The 27099-nt window shown below is 35.9% G+C and overlaps 3 protein-coding genes across 3 annotated transcripts in view; all 3 read right to left on the minus strand.

Moving 5' to 3' along the window:
* LOC145664561 (chaoptin-like) overlaps positions 1-27099 on the minus strand; it is a 408745-nt gene that overhangs the window by 339199 nt on the left and 42447 nt on the right. The gene's annotated exons all lie outside the window — the stretch shown is intronic.
* Positions 4506-6494, minus strand: LOC145665358 (uncharacterized). The gene has a single exon (XM_081732655.1). It carries the CDS (start codon positions 6492-6494, stop codon positions 4506-4508), a length of 1989 nt encoding a protein of 662 aa, XP_081588781.1.
* Positions 6555-9266, minus strand: LOC145665359 (uncharacterized). Its single transcript, XM_081732656.1, has 2 exons — positions 7849-9266; positions 6555-7506 (listed from the first exon to the last, which is right to left on the minus strand). Exons 1-2 carry the CDS (start codon positions 9264-9266, stop codon positions 6555-6557), a joined length of 2370 nt encoding a protein of 789 aa, XP_081588782.1.

The raw sequence follows: 27099 nt of genomic DNA on the forward strand, positions 1-27099 counted from the left end.
GTGTTTTAATCGGACACCCTAGTTTCTCATCCTATATCCATCACTTGCAGATTTAAGATCCCTAGCGGCAGAACGTCATCATTATGGGATATTAAAAAAAAAGTGAGACCTTCGGTTGTTTCAGCATGGTGTACCTATCTGTTTCGCCTCACGAAGCAATCATTTATACGTAGAAGTTCTTCTAACCTCCTCCTACTCTGCAGAGACATTTTCTGCAAGAAAGGTTGAGTACTCAAGCTATCTGATGGAAGATGTGACTAAACCACACGCGTCTGCTAGGCGCAGAGGGTTATCCATCATATGGATGTAGGAGGATGTTCTGTCTTGTCAACTTGTGTTATTCCAACAAGTATTCCCACTTGCCTTTCGCGTGAACAAAAAAAGAATCTGAGAAGCATGAGATGAAGCATTTCCGAGTCAAGTACACGCACCGCCTTGCCTTTATAACAGTACAAACTAAGTGTATAAAATGAACATTAATATATCTATAGCATATAGTTGATAACTTTTCTGTGTCACGAGCGGTGCTTTTATTTTTATTTTTGACTTCAGATCACGTTCGGTTACCTCTTTATTGAATTGCTTTAGTTCTTGCCTTTGAGGTTGGAGTTTCTTGTTCGATTCCCAGACTGTAGGCACAGGCGTAGCAGAGAGGTCATTTAGGGAGAGACAACCCCCCCCCCAAGAGTTTGAGGAATACATATACTTTAATCGATTGTCTACTAATATATTAGTACAAAACGTGAAAGGTCTTACGTCGGTGGTGCTCTGCCCCCCCTTCCCCAAGCAAAGTCTGAAATGACGCACCTGAGGTCTAGTGAACTCATTTAGTAAATATATTAATTGATTTAAAAGTATGTTTTATGTGTTAAAGAGCAAACTTTCCGTACTATTCATCTGACAATTCATGGAAAATGTTGAAAAAGCGAGGAGAAGTACGAATAAATGAATTATTAAAAATATATCTAAACTAAAGTAGTTTAAAGTGTAATGTACACGTTGAACAATAACTTAAGCGAAAAAGATCCCAAGATAAAGCACTCACAAACTGACAGATCTCATTAAGCTGACATGTATGGCAATCATCTCTCATTCATAGTTTTAGACTAGAAAGAGAAACATAAAAGAAACAAATTTCTATGACAACTAAAAGCATGTAAATTGTGGTACAGAAAAAAGGGGGGACTCAGTATCACCCCACCTATAAAAGCGAAACAAATACGTAAAACATATCGCATCATCCCTTTCAGTATGATATTCGCAAAAGGAAAATACTATGCTTCACTACATACAATAATCTAAAATTATCATTAATTCTCAAACTTTAGTTGTAAGTATCTCTCTGCTATTTCTCTCAAAGTTCGTGAGTAGTACTTGTAGTACAATGTATGGTTGCTTCCTTTGTACTTGTACAAAAATAATCGACAAGCTACTCCGGTGATTTTACATAAATCATGTTGGACATTTTTTTTAACAAGGACATCCGAAAGTTCCGCTTTCCTAACACAGATAAGTTCAAACAAACATTGACCTAGTAACGCTCTAAAAATTACTATATATTTTACCCTTCAAGGTTTTCTAATAAGGTTCGAGCTATCTCTAGTAATGATGGATAATTCATAAAGTACAAAATCCTTTCTCTCGCTTTGGACCCTATCTATCTTCTGCAATATATGCGTTCCGACTACCAAGCAGTTTGAAACTAGGCGAACGAAAAGAAGACTGGGTTTTGTAAAACCTGTTTTGTGTATCTAGCAGACTTTTTTTTTTACACATTTCCCGCATTACAGGCACCTACGATCGTATTGCATATGAGGGATGACGGTGAGCACACTATCCGAGGAAGCGACCTTGAACCTGTTACTTAGATAATGTCCAGGGATTTCCGACGTTTAAATATGGAAAACCCAGGATATATCTCACTCAGGATGGCTGAGCTAAAAAAGCTAGTACATATTTTACACCGAGTATCCCCATCGGGAATCGAACCTGGGACCATTCGTACCAATGGTGAAAGCATTAGCGACTATGCTACACAGCGCCACTAGCTGAGGTTGAACATTAGTTACAGCGAAGGTGATTTTAAAGTTCATGCATATAAGATACTGTAATGTTCATACTTAATACCTGGTGTAAACGGTTTCTATAGTAATATTCACGCTTAATACCTGGTGTAAATTAGGGCTGTTCCGATAATCGAGTAATCGATAACAATTCGATAAAATTTCAAAACCGTTTCATCGATAAAGAATTTTAATTTTATCGAATTATCGAGACTCCCGAAATGTTTGAGACTCTCGAAATGATCGAGACTCCCGAAATGTTTGGGACTCTCGAAGTGTTCGAGGCACTCGAAATGTAAGAAGCATTAGACAACTTCGAGACACTCGAACTGTTCGAGAATCTTGAATTGTTTGAAAGCAGCAGATACAGAAATATATCGATATGATAGAATTTGTCGAGTCGCTTGAATATTTTGAAAAGTTCGGGATTATCGGAGTGTTCGAAAGAAGCGATGCATTCGAGGTTATCATAGTTGTATATAATATGTATTACATATATGCAGAGTGTTCATTTCAAAACTTCTCTCCTTAGCAATGTAGTGAAGGAAACGTTTTTTCCCTACAGATTTGTACAAGGTTTAAGCAGTCTGTCAGAAGAGAGAAAGAGGAAGAGAAAACATGCATCACCCGAATGGAATTGGAACCCAAGACAACATTAGTCTATTAATAGTCACTTTGCCGATTGCGCCAATAACAGGGCAGTCAGAAAAATAATTTTACATATGATTTCGACAAATACAACTTTGCAATAACTTATCAGATGAAAAAAGTTGTTTGACTAGTTTGGCTGCAAGTAGAAATCATTGGAGAGGTGAAGGAACCGAACTGTTCATCACTACGTTTGATAATACCCGAAACTTCGATAATACTCGAAATGTCGATAATAGCCGAAACTTCGATAATACTCGAAATGTTGATAATACCCGAAACTTCGACAATACTCGAAATGTCGACAATACCTGAAACTTCGATAATACTCGAAATGTTGATAATACCCGAAACTTCGATAATACTCGAAATGTCAATAATACCCGAAACTTCGATAATACTCGAAATTTCGATAATACCCGAAACTTCGATAATTTCAAATACTAGAACGGTTTTGAGTAACCGATGACAACTCGATAAATTTTCACTCCCGAAGTTCGATAGGTCCTCAGCCTTATCGAACACCCCTAGTGTAAATGGTTTCTATGGTAATATTCACACTTAATACCTGGTGTAAATGGTTTCTATGGTAATATTCACACTTAATACCTGGTGTAAACGGTTTCTATGGTAAAACTTGTATCGTCCCACTGAGTATTCGTCATATTCTCGTAGAATGTCACGAATATTCATACCTCACGAAAGACGTACGGATATTTAATAGTGTTTTTTCCATTGTTCGTGCTTTCGAATTCGCAAATATTATCTGAGTTCATTATTATAAGCTGTTCGTGAAATGAATGAAATTCAAAATCCCACGGCTGTGCCCTTTAGGCTAAGGGAGACGGATGACTAAGACATGTGAATAATGATGGAAGAATTGTGGGAATGATAATGTGAAAAGAAAAGGGAGTACTTCGAGAAACTCACGGACACGGTGTTGTCCACAACGGTTCTTTTAGAACAAAATGTTTCGGGAGAGTACGCTTAATATTCGGAAGTTCAAATATTATTTTCACACGGTACTGTTCTATTTATTATTAAATAGACGTACTATTTTGGCCTCCTTCAGGGAAACATAGCCCCGCAAAAATCATGTCTGGAAGAAACACTGGTTGTCCATCACAAACTTACTTGGGGCGGATCGGTTCAGAAACCCATATAACAGAGGTAAGAGAGCCACCGCTTCCCCTATAAGCTGTTCGTGTTTGTTGTTCGTGGACTGTATTATTTTGAACACAAAGTTCGTTGTACAATATACTATTTATTATATTGTAAACACACAACTAAATACACTAATTGCTATGCATAAGCAACTACACAGTATGCAGTCACACACGCCACATTGACACTTATAAAAAACTATCAATCATCCAGCGTTGCCAGATACAAAACAAAAGAATAATGAAATGCGGCCGAACATACCGCCCACCTTGAAATATCATTTCAACAGTACATATTATTCTACACATTACTCTACAATACACATTCTACATATTATTCTTCATTAAATGGAAGAGGAGAAATTTTTACAATTGGTCGTTTGAAGATACCTTTGCTAGTTTTAATAGTAACAGTTCTAACAATATTATCTATACCAGGATGAACAGCAACTACTCTTGCTAAATTCCAATGCTGAGGAGATGTCTTATCTTCCTTCACTAACACTAAATCATTGACCTTGATATTAGCATGTTTACACCACCATTTTGGCCTTTGTTGCAGCCGAGACAAATATTCTGTTTGCCAACGGTTCCAAAAATGTTGGACCAATCTTTGAGTTAATTGCCAGCGTTACAAATGATTGATTTTTAATTCACACAAATTTGGTTCAGGTATTGCTACTAATGCATCGTAAATTAAAAAATGACCAGGGGTTAATACCTGATAGTCATTAGGATCAGAAGATAGAGCAGTTAATGGTCTAGAATTTAAACAGGCTTCAATCTGACACAAAACTGTATACATTTCTTCAAATGTGAGTACAGTGTTACCAACTACACGTCTCAAGTGGTACTTGACAGACTTTACACCAGCTTCCCATATACCTCCAAAGTGAGGAGAGGATGGTGGATTAAAATGCCAATTTATAGATTGCATACTGAGGTAATTACATACAGACTCTTTTGAATCACCATTCGTTACAAGTTTCAGTAAGGATTTTAATTCTTTGTTTGCACCTATGAAATTTGAACCACAATCACTGTAAATATCAGTAGGTTTTCCCCTTCTAGTTATAAAATGTTTCAAAGCTGCAATAAATGACTCTGTTGAAGCATCACTTACCAATTCTAAATGGATTGCTTTGACACTGAAACAAATGAAGAGTGCTACATAACCTTTGAACAATTTTGAATTTCGACTTTTCATATTTTTTAACATTAGTGGACCAGCATAATCTAAACCGCAATGCAAAAATGGACGAGTTGGTGTTACTCTACCAACAGGAAGTTGACCCATTAATTGAGAGGCTGTTACACTTGATTGTTTGTGACATGTTACACAACTTTTTACAATTTTCCTTACAAAGTCACGACCACCAATAATCCAAAACTTTTGTTGCAAAACAGATAAAAGTAACTGTGAACCTGCATGGAGATGCTTTATATGCTCAGATTTTACAAGAAGTTTTGTAATTCTAGCATGTTTTGGAAGTAAGATAGGATATTTGAAATCATATGTTACACTAGCATTTTGCAAGCGACCTCCAACTCTCATGACATCATTTTCATCAAGAAATGAATTTAAACACAATAGTTTGCTATTACAAGGCAAAGGTTTTTTCATAAGTAAGTATTTTATCTCAAGTGGATATTCAGATTCTTGAGCTTGTTTTATCCAATGCATTAATGCATTTGACAACTCCTTTGTAGTCAATGGTCCACTACATCTTAACTCCTGTTTACTTTTACTTTTCCTAATAAATCTTTTACACCAAGCAGTAACACGAAGTAACTTAGATAATGAAGAAAATTTATCTACTATTGTACAGTCCACCTTAATGTGCATGTTAACAGTTGAAGACTTTTGCTCACATTGAACAGAATCTAGATTTTTGCAATTAATATTTACAATAGGTAACTCTGATTCCATCAACCACTTTGGCCCATTCCACCATAGTGAATAAGACTCTAATTGTGACGGATTCAAACCACGAGAACTACAATCAGCTGGGTTGTCTTTGCTCGATGTGTGCGCCCATTTAATAAAAATTGATTGTTGAATCTCAGATACTCGGTTAGCCACAAATGTTTTCCATTTACTCGGACATGAAGAAAGCCATGCTAACACAATAGTAGAATCTGTGTAACAGACAACCTGTTCAAACTTAATTAACATTGCCTTAATGACCGCATTGACTAATCTACATAACAATACTGCAGCACACAATTCTAACCTAGGTATTGATATTTGCTTTATAGGGGCAACTTTGGTCTTTGCAGAAATCAGGTATACTTGTACATTTCCAGATGTATCTCTACAACGTACATATGCTACTGCAGCATACGCCTTTTCACTAGCATCTGAGAACCCAATTAGATTATATTTCACAATGTTTTCAGAAGAAATACACCTTTTGATCTTAATCTGTCTCAACAATGGCAATTCTTGACAATATGCTTCCCACGAGCGAGCAATATCATTTGGAAGTACGTCATCCCATTCAATTTTTAATTTCCATAATGATTGTAGTAACAATTTTGCAACAATGGATACTGGAGATAACCAACCAAGCGGATCATACAATTTTGCAATATCAGATAGTAACATTCGTTTTGTCATTACTGACTTATAAGTGGGAATAACAATAGAAAATGAAAATGAATCACTTGATGGATTCCACTATATACCTAAAGCTTTTACATTCTCATCTTCATTAAAACAAATTAACGATTGAGTTTCTCTTAAGTGAGAAGGTATACTATTTAACACATTCATGTCGTTAGTAGACCATTTTCTTAATTCGAAACCACCTTTGTGTAATAATGCTGTTAATTCTGAGTACAATACCATTGCCTCACTACTATCAGCTGCACCTGAAACTAAATTATCAACAAAGAAATCATTCATGACTAATTCTGCAGCTCTGGGATAACAATGACCTTCATCTACAGCTAACTGTTGCAAACACTTTACAGCCAGATATGGAGCCGAACTGGTTCCATAAGTAACCGTTAACAATCTAAAATCAGTAATAGGTTGGTCAACCGTTTCTCTCCACACTATTCTCTGGTAATCAGAATCAGTTTGATCTACCTTAACTTGTCTGTACATTTTTGCTATATCAGCACACAATGCAATTGGATGAGTTCTGAACCTTAATGTTAATGGGATAATATCATCTTGTAATTTTGGACCTACCATTAAGTTGTCATTGAGAGATATTCCATTGCTAGTTTTAGCACTACCATCAAATACAACCCGCAATTTAGTGGTAGAACTACTTTCATTTAAGACATAATGATGCGGTAGATAATAAGATTCAGATACAAGCTTATCAAGTTCTACATCAGGAATTTTTTCCATGTGACCTAAGTCTAAGTACTCCTTCATGAAATCACAATATTGTTTACATAAATCAGGATCTTTCTGTAACTTACGTTCCATCTGACATAATCGCTTTACTGCTGTGTCCCGTGATACACCTAGAGGCTCAACATTTTCTTTAAAAGGCAATTTTACAATATATTTGCCATCAACATCACGTTTGTAAGTTTCAGCAAAATACTGCTCACATGTTTGCTCTTCAACGGATAAATGTTGTACAGTTGGCAACTCTTCTACTTCCCAAAATCTTTACAATGTTTTATTGAGATCAACAGAAACAAAATATGACTGAACACTTGATGTGTTATTCGTTAAGTTAATCTGACCACAGAATACCCAACCTAACACCGTTTCAATGGCAGACGGAGCTCCATTCGTACCTACATGTCTCCCACTGAGCAACAATAATGGGAAAACATCAGCACCTAACAACACATCAATAGGGCTGCTTTTATTAAACTGTGGATCTGCTAAGTTTACTTGTTTCACAATTTTCCAATTACCTATATTTTGAATAGTTACTCTGGGTAAGTTACTTGTGATTCTTGGGACTACTATTGCTTTAGTATGAATATTATTATTACTGTACAATGACTGAAAACACAAATCAACTATTGCATGAGAATTTCCAACGTTAGAACCAGTAACACCTGATATGCTCATGTTTATTTTCTCTTTGTTTATGCGTAATTTCTGGACGCAACGTTCAGTTACAAACGATAATTCACTACCACAGTCGATAAGAGCACGAAATTGTATCAACTTATTTGCATTATCTTTGATATTTATGACAGCGGTGGACAACAACACCTGAGGAATTAGTTTCTGATTTATAGAATGAGAACAATTTACTTGATCTACTTTATCCTTCTTTTCAAAATGCAATAAAGTATGATGTTTTTTGTTGCAAGCGTGGCAACCCTGCTTCACACTACACTTATTCACGGAACAATTTAAGGTCAAACAATTGAAACAAAGCGAATTCTTTTTCACAAAACTATGCCTATCATTCACTGACATATTTATGAACTCTTGACACTTATATAGCTTGTGGTTATTTTTACACATGATACATGACACAATTGGACTTGAATGATGCACTAACGTGTTGCTTTTCTTGTTTGTTTTTAAAGCAGACGTGTTTGCCGGTGACCTTGCACTCACTGCAGCTAACGCTTTGACACATTGTAATATGAACTCTTTCAGCTGGTCGAAAGTTGGTTGTTCGTTTTTCTTCAATGAAAGCTCCCATTGTTTTCTGGTGTTCTTATCTAGCTTCTCACCCACATGGTAAATTAAAATCACATCCCAATGTTCCACTGGAAGGCCCAAGGATTTAAGTTCACACACACACTGAACACTATTGTCAACCAACCTTCGTAACTCACCTGATGACTCACTCTTCACAGCTGGTTGAGTAACAAACTTGCTCAAAATATGATTTGCTAGCTCTCTTACATCTTCATATCTTGATTTAAGTAAATCCCATGCTACTTTATAGTTATCATCAGATATGGAAATAGACTGCAACAATATAGCAGGCTCTCCTGATACAGCTGTCTTCAAATACTGCAACTTCTGAGCATTTCCTAACCGATTATTATTATGAACAGCAGCAACAAATAAGTCACGAAACGATAGCCAATCCTGCACTCTACCACAAAATGTAGGAAGTTCTAAGTCGGGCAACTTCACATCTGTGCACTGTTTATTAGATGTATTTACCTGTTCAGTATTAGGTGACTGCATATTGTACAAAATTTCTAAGACAGAGTCCAACTTATTTTGCACTTCATTAAATTCTCCGTCATATTTTGCAAACTCACTTTCACCACCCACAGAAATGAACTTTGTAATGAGCTCTGTGCAATCGCCATGTAATTGCGTAGCACGTTCAGTGTACAGATTGATACTGAAGTTAGGATTGTCTTTATTCTCGTTCACTTTATGTGTTAACCTTGTCACTTCACGTTTCAAGACAGTTTTTTTACCTATGAGTTCTTCCATTGTTACAATTCTGCACCACTTTGACAATGCACTACAAAATGAAGATACTGCGCCACAAGTTCGCAAACCATGCACATGCACAACTGGAACAAAATCCGGTCGGTAAGGACCAATTTAATGTTCGTGGACTGTATTATTTTGAACACAAAGTTCGTTGTACAATATACTATTTATTATATTGTAAACACACAATTAAATACACTAATTGCTATGCATAAGCAACTACACAGTATGCAGTCACACACGCCACATTGACACTTATAAAAAACTATCAATCATCCAGCGTTGCCAGATACAAAACAAAAGAATAATGAAATGCGGCCGAACATTTGTACAGATCCTATTATTATCTTGATATTTTTTATTATTCTTTGTATTTATATTACAAGTAGTATGTGTAATATTGTTACGAGAAATCAAACAACAATAGATAAATCTGCTACTTAAAAATGTTCAGTGCCTACTAAACTACGCCCAGGGGACCGGACGCAGCATCCTGAAGTGTTCTATCCAGCTTGCAACCGGATTTCTGATCTAACGAACGAAAGTTAACAGACGTTGTTTCCTATCCGGACATCTTTTCGAACCCTGTAATTTCTCTAGGCGAGTTATTTTTAAAATGGGGAAATGTTCTTTATCGGAGGGCATTAATATGACTACTCCAACTTTTTGTATTTAATTGTTGTATTCAATTGTTGTCGCGTTCAATTGTTGTATTTAATAAATTTCATTGACCGCTTAGGTTTTCCCCTACAACTTTAACCAGCTTCTAAAAAACTGACTATACTTTTCATATACTGTACCAGATTGGTAAACAACCTGATTTCTTGGAGGTGGCAGAATAAATAAAGAGGGGGCAATGAGAAACACTCAAAAGAATCCAATAAAACTGTTTATTTACTCACTATTTATGAAATCGATAACAGTACTATAGCTTAAACGATATATTATAATTGAGAAATATTACGAAACATGAATTCAAGCCTACGAAAGTTCGTCATTTACGTACACTCATGTTCAAAATAATTGTCGCATATCTATAACTGTCTGCTTGTAAGAATATAATTTGATAATGATTTTGCAAGGTACTTTTAATGCTGATACTATGTGTATAATCGGGAAATGTATATTTGTGGTAAATTTCATAGGAAAAGAATTATAAATACGAAAATTAGAATGAGTACAACAAAATGTTGCTAAATAGACAAGAAAGTTTTATTTTTGTTTTATTGTTCTTATTTACTGCTCTTTTGACATTAAATTTGCCACATACATGTCTTTACCAATTATACACATACTAACATTATAAGAAATACTGGGCAACTTCTTTATCAAATTATATTCCGTCAACAACATATTTATAGACATGCGTCAATAATTTTGGACATGAGTGTACCATGAACGATTTATTGTCAGTGGCAAAATATTTCTGTATTAAGCCGGAAATTTATTGAAATGCCGTCGTGACTCTATTTTCAGCACGATGGCTGTATAAGATGGGATCTGCAACTTAAAGCAGATATGGAATCATTATTCAAGGTTTTATCTATGTTTCGTGCTCCCATTGAACTTTCGTGCTCCTAGCACTACTCATAACCAAATCATATGCATTAGCCATTTAATCCATGAAGGAAAATTTAAGTTAAAGATATAATTTGGTGAAAAATTGTCTTACAATATTAGTGACGGCAGGGACTGTTAACTTGGTCCTGTAGTCAAGCTCTTTTGGAGACGAGATGGGGTAATGGGGAACAGCTTGTAATCAGAAGTAATTTTAGATTGTATGTGTACCTGTCAACTGCACAGATCAAACCTCCGATCCCAATTCGGAAACATTATTCATAATTGGCCTAGTCTTTTGTAACCTTGGTACTACATAAATACATAAAACACACACAAAAAACTCAAAACAACATATTATTGATAGTGAACTAGAAACCGAAATTTATTTTGTGAGCTGTTAAAAAGAATGCGAAAGTACCAAGAGAAAAAGATCTTCAGGAAAAATGTTATATTACTTGTTCCAAACAGTGAATCCTTTCAATTCTACTTTCGATTCAAGCTATTGGATTAGGAAAGAAAAGAAGAGGGAAAATTGAGTTGAGTGGAAAATAGAGAGAGAAAAACATTGGAGAAAATCCTTGGAGAAAACCTCCAACTGATAAAACTAATATAGATGGACGGATTTCTCGCTTTAAAACAGATTTGCACCACTTATTCCAGATGATAGCCTTCAAAGGCAGTTTTCCCTGAAGAACCAATTAACAACAGCGAAAGAGAGTTGGCAGGAAATATATTTCTAAGAGACCAATATAACAAGAAAATGAAGATAAACAGTTCAAACTGCATCTAACAAACTATACAGTAGTTGAGACCTGGTACATGTTCTATGTAACTAGACTACGTACAAAACTAATGAACTTTTATTTTAATGCTAGAGGGCACCATATTTAGTGGTGGAGCGTTTACGTTTGGACTATATCGGTATAGTCCCGGACCACGTAACTTTATGGTGGATAAACATTGTGTTAGTGAGCGTTCTCGAAGTTCGAGATTCTGCCATTTCCTCCCACATTTTCATCCTTTCATTAATCATCCGTCTCCTTTAGCTTAGGATCAGTAAACTAAAACTTAAAACTACAAATTTCATTATTTTGAGTCTCTTGTGTACCATATTACATATCTAATGATATGCTATATGTTACGAGTAATTTGGTATATCAACAGGCATTTCTACCATTGAGCATGATACAGTTAGGTTTCAAGAGATATTTTATCGAAATTAAATATGTTTATAACATTAGAAGCTAATTTTCTGAGAAATTTTGGCTGAAGACTAAACGATATCTATGAGTTAATCTACTTCTCCAACTGAGGACCATAACATTAGTCAGCTTTATAATTAGGATTTAAAGGTTCATATTTCTAATATCCAGGATATGAGAATAATTCAGTTTTTATAAAATTAGTAAACGTGTCAATTATCAATAATATTAAGCAAATGAGAGGAGAATACTATAAAAATTCGCTAGGGACGTTACTCCACTATAGTTATGCTCAGTGGCGTATTTAGGATTTTGTTTCTCGGGAGGGCTATGCATAACACGTGAATAATCACATTTTTTTTTCTTTTTGGGTGCCGACAAATTTTAATGAAGTTGTGCATATAACAAATTAATTTCGGGAGGGGGGAAAGCTTGAGCCCGATAGACATCCCCTAAATACGCCACTGGTTATGTCTCTAGATTACAATATGTAAAGTTTACTGTTTCAATGTCTCAATGCGCATACTTTCAATAAGAACATTGTATCTTCTGTTTCAGCTGAACACAAAAAAAAAAAAAAAAAAAAAAAAACTGTTTAAATTCTTCAAAGGTTCTATCTGAAAATCTTGATGTTCATCTAAAACATGCCGTCAGTGATTATAGAGTTCTCCCAGGGAGAGAATTTCAAAATAGTGGTGATGAAACGTAGTACTACGAAAATACATGGAATTCACATTGAGCACGACAAGAAACAAATCCCCGGTAGAATATTTCGTTGATCCGGGAAATATTTCTTCCCTGGTCACTCCTTAAAATGATCATTGCTTGTAAACCAATCTCTTTATGAAGGAGGGGGGTGCAGACAAGGAGACTGAGAGTGACACTGATGAATAAATTGTCATTCATGGACACTGATTTGTTGTTATTGCAGTACTTATATGGTTCATATTTTACAAACAAAAAAACATTTTATGATATTGATAAATAACATTTAATTTATTGACATGGAAGAAATTGTGATATCATCTGAAGAAATTATTAATAAATAAGCGCAAAATAAGGTATTTGAAATAATATTTACGGAAAGTATAATTTACAAAAAAAAGTAAAGCATAATTATCAAAAATAAATAAATAAAAATCATACTTTAGGTTGCCTTTGTAATAGAACTTTTAATATGTATAACAACAAAAGTAAAGAAATTAATGTTTACATTTGTTTTAGTGTTTACTTAAAAGTATAAAAAGTAATTGGTTTTATTGTCATGTATATGTGTATGTGGTACACATACACATATCTACTGCCAGCATATAGATGAAATCTTAAAAGTGTTACGTCGCAACAGACAGATATACTGTTCAATATGTAAATGCATTTTTTAAAGGCAATTATTCTATTTGCATGATCACAAAAATTCAAAATCAATCATTTTGAGGATACATATCATTTAGGAAGGTTGAAATTCCTTGCTCTTGTTCGTGTGGGAGACTCGGGTTCGATTCCCTGCGGGAACTCACATGGTTCGGATTCCATGTTAATAAGTAGGTCCCGTCTCATATAGGTTCGTTGCTGAAAGGGACATTAAACTTTAAATCAACTCAACTCGTTGCTCTCTTTTTAGAGTTAGTTACTTTAATGAAATAATAATAATAATAAAAGATTTTAAAAAAAATAGAAAGGGAATGTTTGGTGAGAATTTTGAATTCACAGCTGATGACAGAAGTGAGAAAACTATCATATCGCTTCAAGTAAAACACAGAGGGAAAAAATAGTTACATCTCTTGAAGAGAAAAATACTACATTTTCAATACGCTATTTTGGGAAGAAAACTTCTTGTCATGCATCCGAGTTTCTGAGTCTGCAAAAAAAGAAGTCCAATCCTAAGAAAACGAACCGCCTAAGAGACCAGAGGGTGGAAAGAAAACCCGCGCACACCGGAAAAGAAGATGAAGAAGAACGAAAAGCCAATAAAAAGAGGAGGACTAAAGAAGGGAAAAAAGCCGATAAAAGTTAGACGGAAAAGAAATTGCATAAAGCCAGTGAAAGCAGTAAGCGAAAGCTTGGTGGTGACTTTCTTTTTTTATATAAGTAAGGGCGTACGAGACGGGAGAGCGGAGAAAAATCCCACAGACAGACAAGGTTTCCGCGCGAACACTAGTAATGAAGGAAAAAGTCCCCGAAGATTCTTCTTCAATTGGCTACGGCTTGTGAGTAGGAAAGGGGGGAAAAGGAGGGAAATTTGATATTAGCTAAAGCAGAGAGGGAAGAGGGGGGAAAAGACACGGGAAGAATAGAGAAAGAAGTCCATGCCTTCAGTAATCCCAGGTCTATCCTATTGGATTAAGGGAGGCTCAAACCTTCCACAAAGAAAGTTTGGAAGGACACAGAGGCTCACGGTGAACGAACACAAAAGAAGTAGAATCGGTAGGAGGCAGATGAAAAGGAAACACTAAGGTAAAGAAAATATTGATTCTTTTAAAGAGTGAAGGGAGTAGCTATTCATCATTGTAACGCTATTCAAAGTATATCAATAAAGAAATAGGAACAGTAGGGCCTACAGTGCAACATTCCCTTTTGGGAGTGTTACATACAAGAAAACACAACGACATCTCTAGGGATAATCAAATTAGGTACCTTCAAATCCTGAATTTTCAATTCAAGAGAATACTAGCGTGTTTTCTTGACATTTCCGTTACTTTGTTCAAGACATTGTAACTGCTGTGACAAAGATATTTATTATTGTAAGAAACAAGGACAAATGCTAGAAATCAAAAAGAGGAAAAATTCGGTTAACACAGATTCTTAAATCAGACTTCTTATACCTATTTCATATTACGATACCTCTTCTATCACATCCCCTTCCTAGTAATTTATATAAGTAGTTTCTGGTTTATATAACTTTTTTAAGTTACTGCTTATCGCTTGTGAAGCCTAGAAATTACATCAGGCTCACGTTTCACAGTAGCCTTCATTTTTGCATTGTATTTCAATATGCAGTGTATCAACTGTTTCATTTTATTTAATATCAATTTAAAGGATTCTTTGTTTGCTTAGTATTGTTTGCTGTATTTGACAAATATGGAAATTTATCGATATGTCTATCAAAATAATATTTAAAGTACTATATTATATATTTCGGCTATTAGAGTTTAATCTTATCTTTCTTTTCCACCTCCCTTACCGACCACCCAAGTACTTCTTCCGCGATCCCTTGGAGTCCGTCTATCTATCTATCTGATTATACGTATCAGAACAGTACGAAGTACGAGGAAGAATTTTCTAATATGGATTCAATGTCTAAAGAACTGGCTCCATCTCGGTCTTTATTTCTCCATTCCAACCGGAAGTAGTAGAACTTACTATTTCTGGTTGCAATGTTAGTTGCAATAGAGCAGAAACGGATTCAAGAATAAACTCTTTTTCCATCGTTATCACTCTATAACAAGAGATTGAAAACTGCAACTTCTTATTTTAATATTGGTTTCCCATCTTGACTTTATATATTTTTTCCCTTGCTAATACTTATATGTTTAATGTATTGTGCAGTTTTCACATCACTGTACTTATGGCTCTAAAATTATCCGTGGTTTTTGACAATGAAAAAGGAAACATTGAATATACACAATATAGATTAAATAAAATATAGTATTATTTTCGTTACCAACATACAAATAAATTTGTTACTGAAAGAAATATATAACTACAAATATAATTTGAAATCTACATTTATTTAAAACACAGGTAGCACTGTACAACACGAAATCTGTCCTTTACATAAAAATAGGTATTATTAAGTACTTTTGCATGAGAAAATCAAATCTGATTATATTTATTCTGCAACATACCGTTAAAAATGTTTACGTTTGTAATTTACATAAGGACTTATTGTAGTATAGTGTTCGTACAGCTGGTGATGAAATGTACTTAACAAGAAAATTCTTGCACATAGCTTGTAATATACGCTTCTATACACATCCAGCGACAACTTTTATCTTTTTATAGATAAGGGTGCTCTGTTGATAGAAGGAAATTCCTCCCTCATCCCCAGGAATTATTTATTTGCTTACTACATAAGGGACTTTTTCGGCGTAAATAGAGAACACAAGTTTCTCATATTGCACCTCATTGCTTGTTTTCATTGCAGGTGGTTGTCTAATTGACAAATAGCAATTAGTTTGTTTACAAATTTGTGTTGCCTAACAAAGATGATCTTTAGAACTGCATAAACATTGTTCTAACGATCACGGGATTAAAATGTTCTGTATGTGCAAAAATGGAGTTAATCTATTTGTTATACAGTATATGTTAATCTATTTGTTATACAGTATATGTTAATCTATTTGTTATACAGTATATGTTAATCTATTTGTTATACAGTATATGAAGTGAATTTGCATTTAAAAATAAAAATGCAGACATACCTTTAGTTAAGATGCGTATTGTCTGTATTCTGTGATGAACAAGATGAACACTGGACACCACACATATGCTGAATTATATGTTCCACAAATTTAAGAAACTGATACATGGAAAACGTAGTGCAATGCAATTCAATTTTCTTGGAACCTAATCGAGAGCTTTTCACATTTTATCTTGGATCTGACCTTGATGCAGTTTCGTCCAGATAACATTCTCGGACAGGTTCCAGCAACAAATTACGTAGTAATGAGTTAACAAATTCGAAAAAGATAATCCAGATAAGTCAGATTTAACCAATTTTTATGTTTAACCTATGAATTATTTTATGTGTGTTGTGTTTTCTATTCTTTGTTCTCATTGTAAACGCATTATATATGTGTAGTAACTAATCTCTTTAACTTTACGTGGTCCTAGCTATATACACAGTATTGGTGTAGAATAGTCCGTCATAAAAAATTGTAGTTTTACGGTTACAATAAGTGAGTGCACATGAAAGAAAATTGTCTATGATATTCATTTCTACTGCCGGAGCATATCTGCACAATGTAGGAAACCTGCATTTAATGTTTTCAAGTGTAATGTTACTAGTTTAAAATCATTACAAGGGCTATACTACGGTTAAAATGAGTAAAGGCATATTTATCAAGGACGACTGTGTAACATTCAAACTTCCTCCAATAGGGTATTTCTGTACGATTTAAGGAATCTGTATTTTATGTTTACAAATGAAGGGTAAGGGGAAAAAACAAGGAAGTCCATGTATGTGCTTTTTCGGGTGCTTTGCCCTATCTGTTGGTGACTCTTGGTTCTATTTGACTATATATGCCATGCATGCGTAGATGTAGAAATGTCCATATAAAATGGGCAAAATATTTAACTAACCCTATTCTTCTTACGCGGTTTGCAATATTAAAACGCCGTTTTCTCGAAAAATGCAGTTTTGTGACATTCCTTCTTTTTTCCCCTTACCCTTCAAATATAGAATTACTAACCGTGTGAAACTGTTACAAGTGCTCTAACCTATATTATTTTATATCGATATCAAATATTTTTCTACTATCCTCGTTTATGTGCATACTCTCCTTTGCTGACGTGTCTGCTCCCAATGAAAGCATCCACGTGCGGGTTCTCCCGCTGCGCTCATTCCCAGACTCGGTTAAATAACATTTTGCTTCTAGTGGCCACCTAGCATAACTTGATTTTATGCATAGTCATTTTTATGTCGTACGTCAGGACGAGTGCTTTTACCCGTAAGAGAAAACACCTAATTTTCACGCATATTATTAATCTATAAGGAATTATTTGGGCATACGTTAGGGTAATACTAGTCTAGAATGGCTTAGGAAATCATTTGAAGCAAGCACAATGAAAGTTTGTTTTTGACTTTGACAGATTATTCTGCAACTACTAACTATACTACTAACGACCACTAACACAAATTAGAAATAAAGAAGTAAGCGCTGTTAATCTGCTATCTGTGTTTTTGATGTAATGCATCGGGCTGTAGCATTCATTAACTACGATAACTTTGGCGTTGTACTTCCAAGGGAAGAATCCAGCGTTTTGGTTCGGAGACTGTAATCTTCTACTGGGCTAAACTTTCACTGATGTAAACTTACGAGTACGACGATTTTACAAAGAATAAGTGAATTCTGGAGGGGAAGAATCTTTATGTTTCAGACTACAATGGATCCTACTGCCTACCGTAGTAGAATGGGCTTATGCATTAGCCAAGTTATCACAAGAATGCCTGCCTTTGGTAGGGCAGAATGGTAGACCTTAAACTGAAAAATAAATAATGTAATGAATTCTGTGAAATTCAAAGTACTCCCATAAGGTCTAATATGATTCATATTAGTGCATAATATTGAAACAGATAGTATATATTAAAGAATATATAGACAGAGACATGTGTCAGTTGTAACAAAAAAATAATATAATAGTTTTCGTATGAGTTTTGTTACCTTTCCTTGCACTTTGAATCTCTCAATGAAGAAATCACACGAACGATTTTATTGATTTATGAAATACGGGAAATTTAAAGGTCAGGTATTATTTGATTCTAGTAGTACTTCCAATCATGGCAATTTTAAATTTAATCCCTACTAGTTATGTAGTTTAGACAAAGGGATGAAAGCGTAGGTGCATTGAAAATCGGAAGGAAACAGAAGATCTTCGAGAAAACACACGAAAATGATGTTTAATCATATATGATTTATGAAGGACGCACCACAAGTCAGCGCTCGATAAATGAACCATCGTGATCCCTTTTTCTGCTACTGACAAGGGAACCTTCCGAAAATGATAGCTGCAGTGAAAGGTGTGGCCTATGCCAATTGAAAGAGCTATAACAGAGATGAGCATTCCCAAAAAATTAGCTGCCCATAGCAATAGGCTCAAGAAATATAAGGGGTGGAAGTTCGGGAAATAGCAAGGCTGGACAAGGGGGAAAAGTGCAAATTCCACAAAAAAAAAAAAAAAAAAAAAGGGGGCACGGCAAAATACAATGCTGACAAGTGATGTATAGAAAGAGACTTGCCACAATAGGGAACAAATGAAGGCTACCAGTGGGGTTAACAGTGTTGCCAACTGCAATGAAAAGTACGTTTTGCAAAGAGCACTATATGAAGTGAGCGCAATATTCAGTGTCAACCTGTCATGTAGAACATAAGATATGGCGTGTCTAATCAGTGGTACAATCTAACAAAAGAAAATAGAAAAAACAGAAGTACGAAAAATACGGAAAAGACGGAGTTGGCCATAATGCGCCACATTTGATCAGGGGCTGTACATATTAGAATGAACAAAACAAGAAGCACCGAATATGCAGGAAACCGACGTACCTAGAGTCGAAAAGAAAAACGAGTTCCAAAGTTGGCAAGACTGGCCATGGACATCCAGACAAGTCTAATATAGTTAGGCCACTCGTTTCAGAAAAAGAAAATTCCGGCAACAGGCATCACTCGGAATGCATCAATGTTAGAGTGATTGAGGCAATGTCAAGTCGGGGAACATGAAATGGTTGGGTTGAGCCAACAACCGATAATAGAAGTAGTGAATATTATGTCATGGTTGGGTCGTATGTGGGAATATGCAGGGTGTCCCACCAAACTTTGTGACCTGAAAGATTTGCGAAACGAACAAATATGTGACGGATCCAGTTGTCCAGGAATGTACCAATGTCAGGGGGTGATAAAAGTCTGTGAGAAGCAAGTGCCCCTAGGATCCCCAACATAGGACCCCAGGAGCCAACTTCAAATTTTCAAATGGAAACAGGGACCGAGTGGTACCTCTCTCGATTGATCATGGAATGTGCAACAACATATATAGGAAACATTTGCTATGAAGCATGTTTTTCAAAATGGCCGCCACAAATATATGCTGTCCTTACAAGGCATCGAACAATGTGATCTCAAATTGCTGCGAAGCGAAAAGAGATGTTGCAAATCCAATTGCACAGGAATGGACTCATGTCGAGGGCCAAGAGAACTTTGTAAGAAGCAAGTCCCCCAGGGCCCCCATCATAAGGCTCAACGGGGTCAACCGCAACATTTCAAATGGGAACAGGGGCGGATGATATTTCTCTGGATAGATACAACACCGTCTATAAAAAACATTTGCTATATGAAGCACGGGTTTCAAAATCGCCGCCAAAAATGCACCTTGTTCTTGTCACCCAGCAGATATTTTTGGCGGCCATTTTGAAATCCCATATAGTAAATATTTCTGATATGCGTTGTTGCATATTGCAAGATTTATCGAAAGAAATATAACTCTACCGATGGTGCTATTTGAAATTTTTAAGTTGGCCCCTGGGACCCTATGATGGGGGACTTGGGGGCACTTGCGTCTCACAAAAGTTTGTCGCCCGCTGACATGGGTACATTCCTGCACAACTCGATGTGTCACATTTTTTTCGCTTTGAAACTATTTCAGTCGCAGAGTTAGGTGGGATACTCTGGATATATCATATAGGCGGTGATAGTACTGCAGACAGCAACACACAACAGATCAAGCCTTTGATTATGTTTGCTTTCTACAGGTGTGGATATGTGATAGAAAGACCACCAAAGGTTCCGACGCCTCTAGAGTACTGTTTCGAGACATTCACAGGCGATCATTGTACCATGTGTGATGGATTGACAGTATTCCGCTGTGCTCACTGCAAATGTATCTTCTGTTTGGACCATAGTCTCATCGAACAATTGCACGTACAATGTGGACGAGCATGTACAAATGATGCGAAGGCTAATGCCTGTTGCCGGAATTTCCTTTTTGTGAAGCGAGTGGCCTAACTATATTAGAAATGTCTGGATTTTCATGGCCAGTGCTGCCAACTTTGGAACTCGTTTTTCTTTTCGACTCTAGGTACGTCGGTTTCCTGCATAGTTGGTGCTTTCTTGCTTTGTTCATTCTAATATGCACAGCTCGTGATTAAATGTGGCGCATTATGGCCAACTTCGTCTTTTCCATACTTTTCGTACTTCTGTTTTTTCTATTTTCTTTCGTTAGATTGTACCACTGATTATACACGCCATATCTTATGTTCTACATGACAGGTTGACACTGAATATTGCGCTCACTTCATATAGTGCTCTTTGCAAAACGTACTTTTCATTGCAGTTGGCAACACTGTTAACCCCACTGGTGGCCTTCATTTGTTCCCTATTGTGGCAAGTCTCTTTCTATACATCACTTGTCAGCATTGTATTTTGCCGTGCCCCCCCTTTTTTTTGTGGAATTTGCACTTTTCCCCCTTGTCCAGCCTTGCTATTTCCCGAACTTCCACCCTTTATATTTCTTGAACCTGTTTCTATGGGCAACTAATTTTTTGGGAATGCTCATCTCTGTTACAGCTCTTTCAATTGGCATAGGTCACATCTTTCACTGCAACTATCATTTTCGGAAGGTTCCCTTGTGAGTTGACATACCGATATCGCTGAGTTTACTAATAATTTGCTTCTACCTAACTATGTTCTCCTTAATATGGTCTCATTTCATTATCATTTATATCAGCGTTTCCCAAGTTTTCTCTGGTATCGCGTATCTCCTGCAGCAACTTATAATTCTTCGCGGTTTACCATGAAATCAAAAATGATTTTTAAAATTAGAGTTTAAGGACGAGTTGCCTCAAATCTAATATTGTGGTTAATGCTAGAAAAAAAAATCACGAAGTTCTCGTCCTAATTACAATCATGATAACAAATAGTATAATGAAAATAAAATGTTCCGTGAACTTTCTTCTAATTTGAGTTCCTTTGTAGCTAAGCGGTTAGCGTACGCGCCTTTGGCGTAGGAGATCCGGATTCGATTCCCAGCGGGAGCTCATGTGGTTCGGATTCTACGTTAATCAGTAGGTCCCGTCTCATGTAGCCTCGCTTCTGAAAAAGGACGTTAAACTCACAATCAACTCAACTCAACTTCTTCTAATTCATCGCGTCCCTAAAGGTCCGCGGACCACAGATTGGGTGATAGTAATCTATATTATACGTGAACAAACAGTAGACTCGAATAGATTACACTAAATTATTCCCATACAATTAATAGTTTTGTAAAATCGATATCTATCGATACCAAGTCGATGAGTTATGTTAGATCATAATTGTTTAAACCAGCCCTGGCCACGGCGAGCAGATAGTGGAAATTCTCCTCGTGAGCGCTCACGAGCATTCTACGTGCAAATACCATTGTTCGTGCTTCGTGAATCTTCGGGTTTCGTCCTTCGAGGAGCGGAAGTGTTGTCAACCTTGGCGGTAATCACTAGCCCACCAAAAAAAAAAAAAGTATGTATGGTAACTGATTGCCATTTAGTGTAAAGTGTTTTTTACAATGTGGTAACCGTTAACTATAGACAACACAAACTTGTAACAGCAATCAAATGATAAACTATGTACGTTCCTTTTCTTCTTTTTTCTTTCCTTTTGTTAAAGAAGGATGTGGTGGAATCAAACCAACGCTTACATTTATAAAAATTTGCTAGTTTGCCCAATGGAAAACCGGTTTTCAAGATAAAATATATATATAAAATCAAGTTCTTAATCCGAGTGTGGGTTTGTTATATTATGTTGTTTCGCTTTTTGGGAAAAGAGAGAATCTGTTGATACAAAAAAAAATACTGTAGCACATGTTTGTAATTATCTAAGTATTATCTCCAGAAAATTAGCTTATGAATGTATGTGTGTACGAATAGGCTTAGCAAGGGGTTGGTTGTGGAGATTAGAAGCCACTATTACACCATCAATAGGAAGAATAATATTTCTTACTCTACTTTTAAAGTTACTTTGATCGCAAAGAATCAAACAAAATATTAAGAGAGCCAAAGAGATTTTCCATTTTTAAGAGTGACCATTAGTGACTACCATTAGTGTTTTTTTTTTAACAAGTAGTGTCTTTTTAATAATGAAAAACATATTGTGCCTGGCTAGTTGCTTGCCGGTGGCTTGTTAAAAGTGAAAAAGAATGTTAAATCATATCAACGACTGAAGCTACACGCTTGTCTTTCTTCGGTAGTTACTGATTGATTTTGAAAGTCACAATGTTGTAGGCCTACTGTAACAGCGTAAAATCGGAAGGAAACGTTCCAACTGAATTATAGGAACAATTATTCCCAATATCTTGAACATGAAACGTGGGTTGCACGGATAACGCTTAAAGTGGGCTGGACTGCACTGGAATTTCCTTCCGGCAAATTAGTGTTTGGTCGGAACTCAGTTCTTCTGTGTAATTGTCTCTTAACAACATTTGAACATTTCTTTTAGATAATAATAACTAACTAACTAACTAACTATATGCCCTATGGAACCCGAAGGTTCAATGCCGCGTTTACAAAATATTTCCACTAACTTCTGTCCTTAGCCAACTGGATCCAGTTTCTACTCTGTACTCTTATTTCTGCAAGATCCATCTCAATATTGTCTTTCCATCTACGCCTAGGTCTTCCTAGTGGTCTTCTTCCAATTGGGTTTTCAGTTAAAATTATGAAAGCGTTTCTAATTTCTTCCATTCTGGCTACATTGCCTGCCCACCTGAGCCTTCTACACCTAATGACCCTAACAATGTTAGGTGAGCGGTATAAGCTATGCAATTCCTCATTATGAATTTCCTCCAATCCCCATTTTCATCCCTCTTTGGTCCGAATACTACTACTACTACTACTACTACTACTACTACTACTACTACTACTACTACTACTACTAATAATAATAATAATAATAATAATAATAATAATTATTATTATTATTATTATTATTATTATTATTATTTTCAATCTCCCGTCGTTCTGCTATCAATCTAGGAACGAAAGGCGTTTACAACTGAGCAAACGTGAAGCGAGTGACAACTTACAGACCGAGTGATAATGTAATACAACGTCACGAATTGTGTAAGCAAGCTAAAAAGGTCTGAAACAATTCGTTTCCGATTTTTGCAGTCGTTTTTACGTCTGTAAGCTGACATGTTTAATATTAGCTTTTTTCTTTCTTTCTTTCTTGTTCATTTGTTAGTTACTTCAACGCTAACTGTAACCTCTATCATGCGTCTTCCTCGACCAAAAAACGTACCAATTTTATTTCCTGCAGTGTTTTCGCGTCACTGCTTTCGAAATAGGGAGGGGGAGGGGGAGAGCACACCTGCACATTTCACGCTTGCGTCTGCTCAATGCTTCAACATCGTGCGAATTTCTGACCAGGCTTGGCCGTAGGTTTTTTGCCATCATGTGTGGTTGGCAACACTTATCGGATGCAGTGGAAGGGGCGAAGCTACCACCATCTGTGTTCACCTGCTCTTTTCTTCGCTCGTGCTCGCTCGCGCTTCGGCTCCGGGAGCCAATTCATGGACAGGCCTGGTTTAAACCGTGGATTACTAAACCATTTTTGTTTTAATGTGGTTCCTAAGCATTCGTAAATTCTATCGCAAGTTTATTTATTTATTGGTATTAGAATATTATTATTTTATCTGAACATGTGTTTGTTTATAGAATTTTATACACAAGGTAGAATGATTCGATATATACGGTTTGCAAATGATATGGCGTTTGCTGCTGAATCTGAAGAGAAAAACAATAGATATTAGAAAACTTGAGGAAGGGTTGCGAAGAATATGAGATGAAAATAAATGTTAGAAAGACAAAAGTCATGATGATTGAAACGAAGCGGTCGATGTCAAATATAGAAGTAGGAGGGGAGAAAATAGAACAGGTGACTAGTTTTTAGATACCTAGGTGATAGTGTTAGTGATAATGTGAAGTGTGAACGTGAATTAAAAACAAGGATAGGAATGGCGAAACAAGTAAGTAATTCTATTTTGTGGGACCTTGAACAAAGAGTTGAGAAAAGTCATAAAGTGCTTTGCCTTGAGTACTGTGCTGTATGGTTCAGAAACAAATATTACACAAAAATGATGAAAAACGAATGAAAGCTTTCGAAATGTGCGTGTGGAGAATAATGGAGAGAATTAACTGGGTCGAGTGGAAAACGAATGAGAAGGTGTTAGAAAGGGCGGGGGAGAAAAGAACAATTTCAAATATTATAAAGAAGGGGAAGAAAAACTGGTTGAGACATTGGTTAAGAAGAAAATGTTTTAGAGGGTATGGTGGCAGGAAAGAGAGGGAGAGGGCGAAGGAGACTACAATTAATTGATGATGTCAAAACAGAGAAATCGTACGTGAAAACGAAGAGGTTAGTGGAAGACCGTGGGACATGGGAGCTTCTCAGTTGCAGCAAGTGACCTGCCAATAATGGCAGAATATCAATGTAATGTGAGGTAATAGACAAGATTGTATATCTCTGGAATACTTTACTTTAAAAATACATATAAAAATCAATGTACTGTATATAACTTGCTGGCAGTATACCAGAATTACGAATATCACGTCCTGAGGAAAAATTGAAATATGTGAGTAAATTGCTTTATTGCTATTACGACTGTATACTGCAAATAAAAAAATAAGAACAAGGCAACTATGAGATATAACATTGTGCATATAAACTTAAAGTTATTAGGCGGATCATCGGGAACTGTCGTTAACGAAGTTGTTTTTTTATTATTATTATTTTTCCTGGACATAGAAGATAAAGCGCATAGCTCTATGTTCAACACAAATTCCAATATTGCGGTGCTCACAAAAGTTTGTTGTCATTCTCCTTTTGCTTGCTGGACAATAAATGCATGGTTTGCTTGTTCTAGGGACCATAGGGTTAGTGAGGGGAATGACTTGCGAATGATCATATGAAGGTTACGCCTAATTAATGGTGTTTGTAAACGAGTTTTCATTTGAGGAATAGTGTGCTCCTTGTAAAGTTGTTTCATGAACTTCTTGTGCTTCGAAAGCTTTTTTTTTTTTTTTTTTTTTTTTGGCAGTAAATGGTGTGAGCGTTCAGAAAACAGATGTTGAATATTAAAAAATAATAAAAAAAACACGCATAATGGCCATCGCTTCGTCTTTCTGCTGTAAGAAATATTTTGATACATTTGATGCATAGTGTGTATTGATCCTTTTGTTTCATTATAACAGTGAATCACACTGAGCTTTTGCGTGGTTGGATTCAATTCTAGTGTACTGTGTATAGTAGATAGAAAAGTAACAATGTGTTGTTCTTTGGTTTGTAGGAGACAAGTGCATTTTCTGTGAAAACAGGAATATTGAAGTGTTTACTGGTGTTTTCCCTTTGTTGAAAATTGCTTTAGATTGAACACTTTTCCTGTTCATACCAACTGTAATCCTGTTGAAGAAAGCTCTCGAAAGCTCTTCGGTTAGCTCTGTGGTAACCCTCCAGTCTGCATTCCCTTACAAGTATAGGGATTCCATCTATTATGGAACTAGTATTGGTGTCACAAGTCATCACTATTTTTATACCTATTTGGAAAATGTTTCGTATATATATACGGAAGAGACATTTCCCTACAAAACCTAACAATTGTACGTCAACGATTACGTAGATCCCCGTTTGTACTAAGTCCGACAGTTCATTGTAAAGGCATTCTACAATTAACGAAAAAGTGCAAACCGATCATCTCTTCTCCCTATCATACGTGTGTTCTTTTGTCGTCAACTATAAGGTAGCTCAAAATAAATTCCAATTAGTTGCTCCTCATTACACATTTATAAAGAAACTGTCCCTTATGATCAAACAGTTCTTAACAGGTAAGTGGTTGGCTTTACGAAGAGCAGTATTCACCAACAAAACAATAAACACTGGCATTTCTTCATTATTTATAGATGATGATGATGTAGCACTTTAATTAGCATACTTCGGCCTTGCACGACTTATCTCTTCATTGGTATAAGCATACCTTTATTTATTAATCATTGGTCAAAAATGACCAAAGTATTCAAGTAGTCTTGTAGTGAGCTTTGCCTATTATACATTTATAAAGAAACTGTCCCTTATGATCAAACTGTTCTTAACAGGTAAGTGGTTGGCTTTACGAAGAGCAGTATTCACCAACAAAACAATAAACACTGGCATTTCTTCATTATTTATAGATGATGATGTAGCACTTTGATTAGCATACTTTGGCCTTGCACGACTTATCTCTTCATTGGTATAAAGCTAACTAACTAACTCTATGGCCTATGGAACCCGGCCGCGTTCACAAAAGCTTTCCACTGACTTCTATCCTTAGCTAATTGCATCCAGTTTCTACTTTGT

This window comes from Thermobia domestica, chromosome 11 (assembly GCF_964235325.1).
Source record: "Thermobia domestica chromosome 11, izTheDome1.hap1.1, whole genome shotgun sequence".
Lineage (NCBI taxonomy): Eukaryota > Metazoa > Arthropoda > Insecta > Zygentoma > Lepismatidae > Thermobia > Thermobia domestica.

Bases quoted from the DNA above. Each gene is read 5' to 3' on its own strand.
- LOC145665359 (XM_081732656.1), bottom strand. From the start codon at position 9,266: ATGGAAGAACTCATAGGTAAAAAAACTGTCTTGAAACGTGAAGTGACA. The intron at 7,507-7,848 runs GTACAGTAATAA...AACATTGTAAAG, and splicing joins GATTTGTGTTTTCAGTCATT to ATTTTGGGAAGTAGAAGAGT.
- LOC145665358 (XM_081732655.1), bottom strand. From the start codon at position 6,494: ATGACAAAACGAATGTTACTATCTGATATTGCAAAATTGTATGATCCG.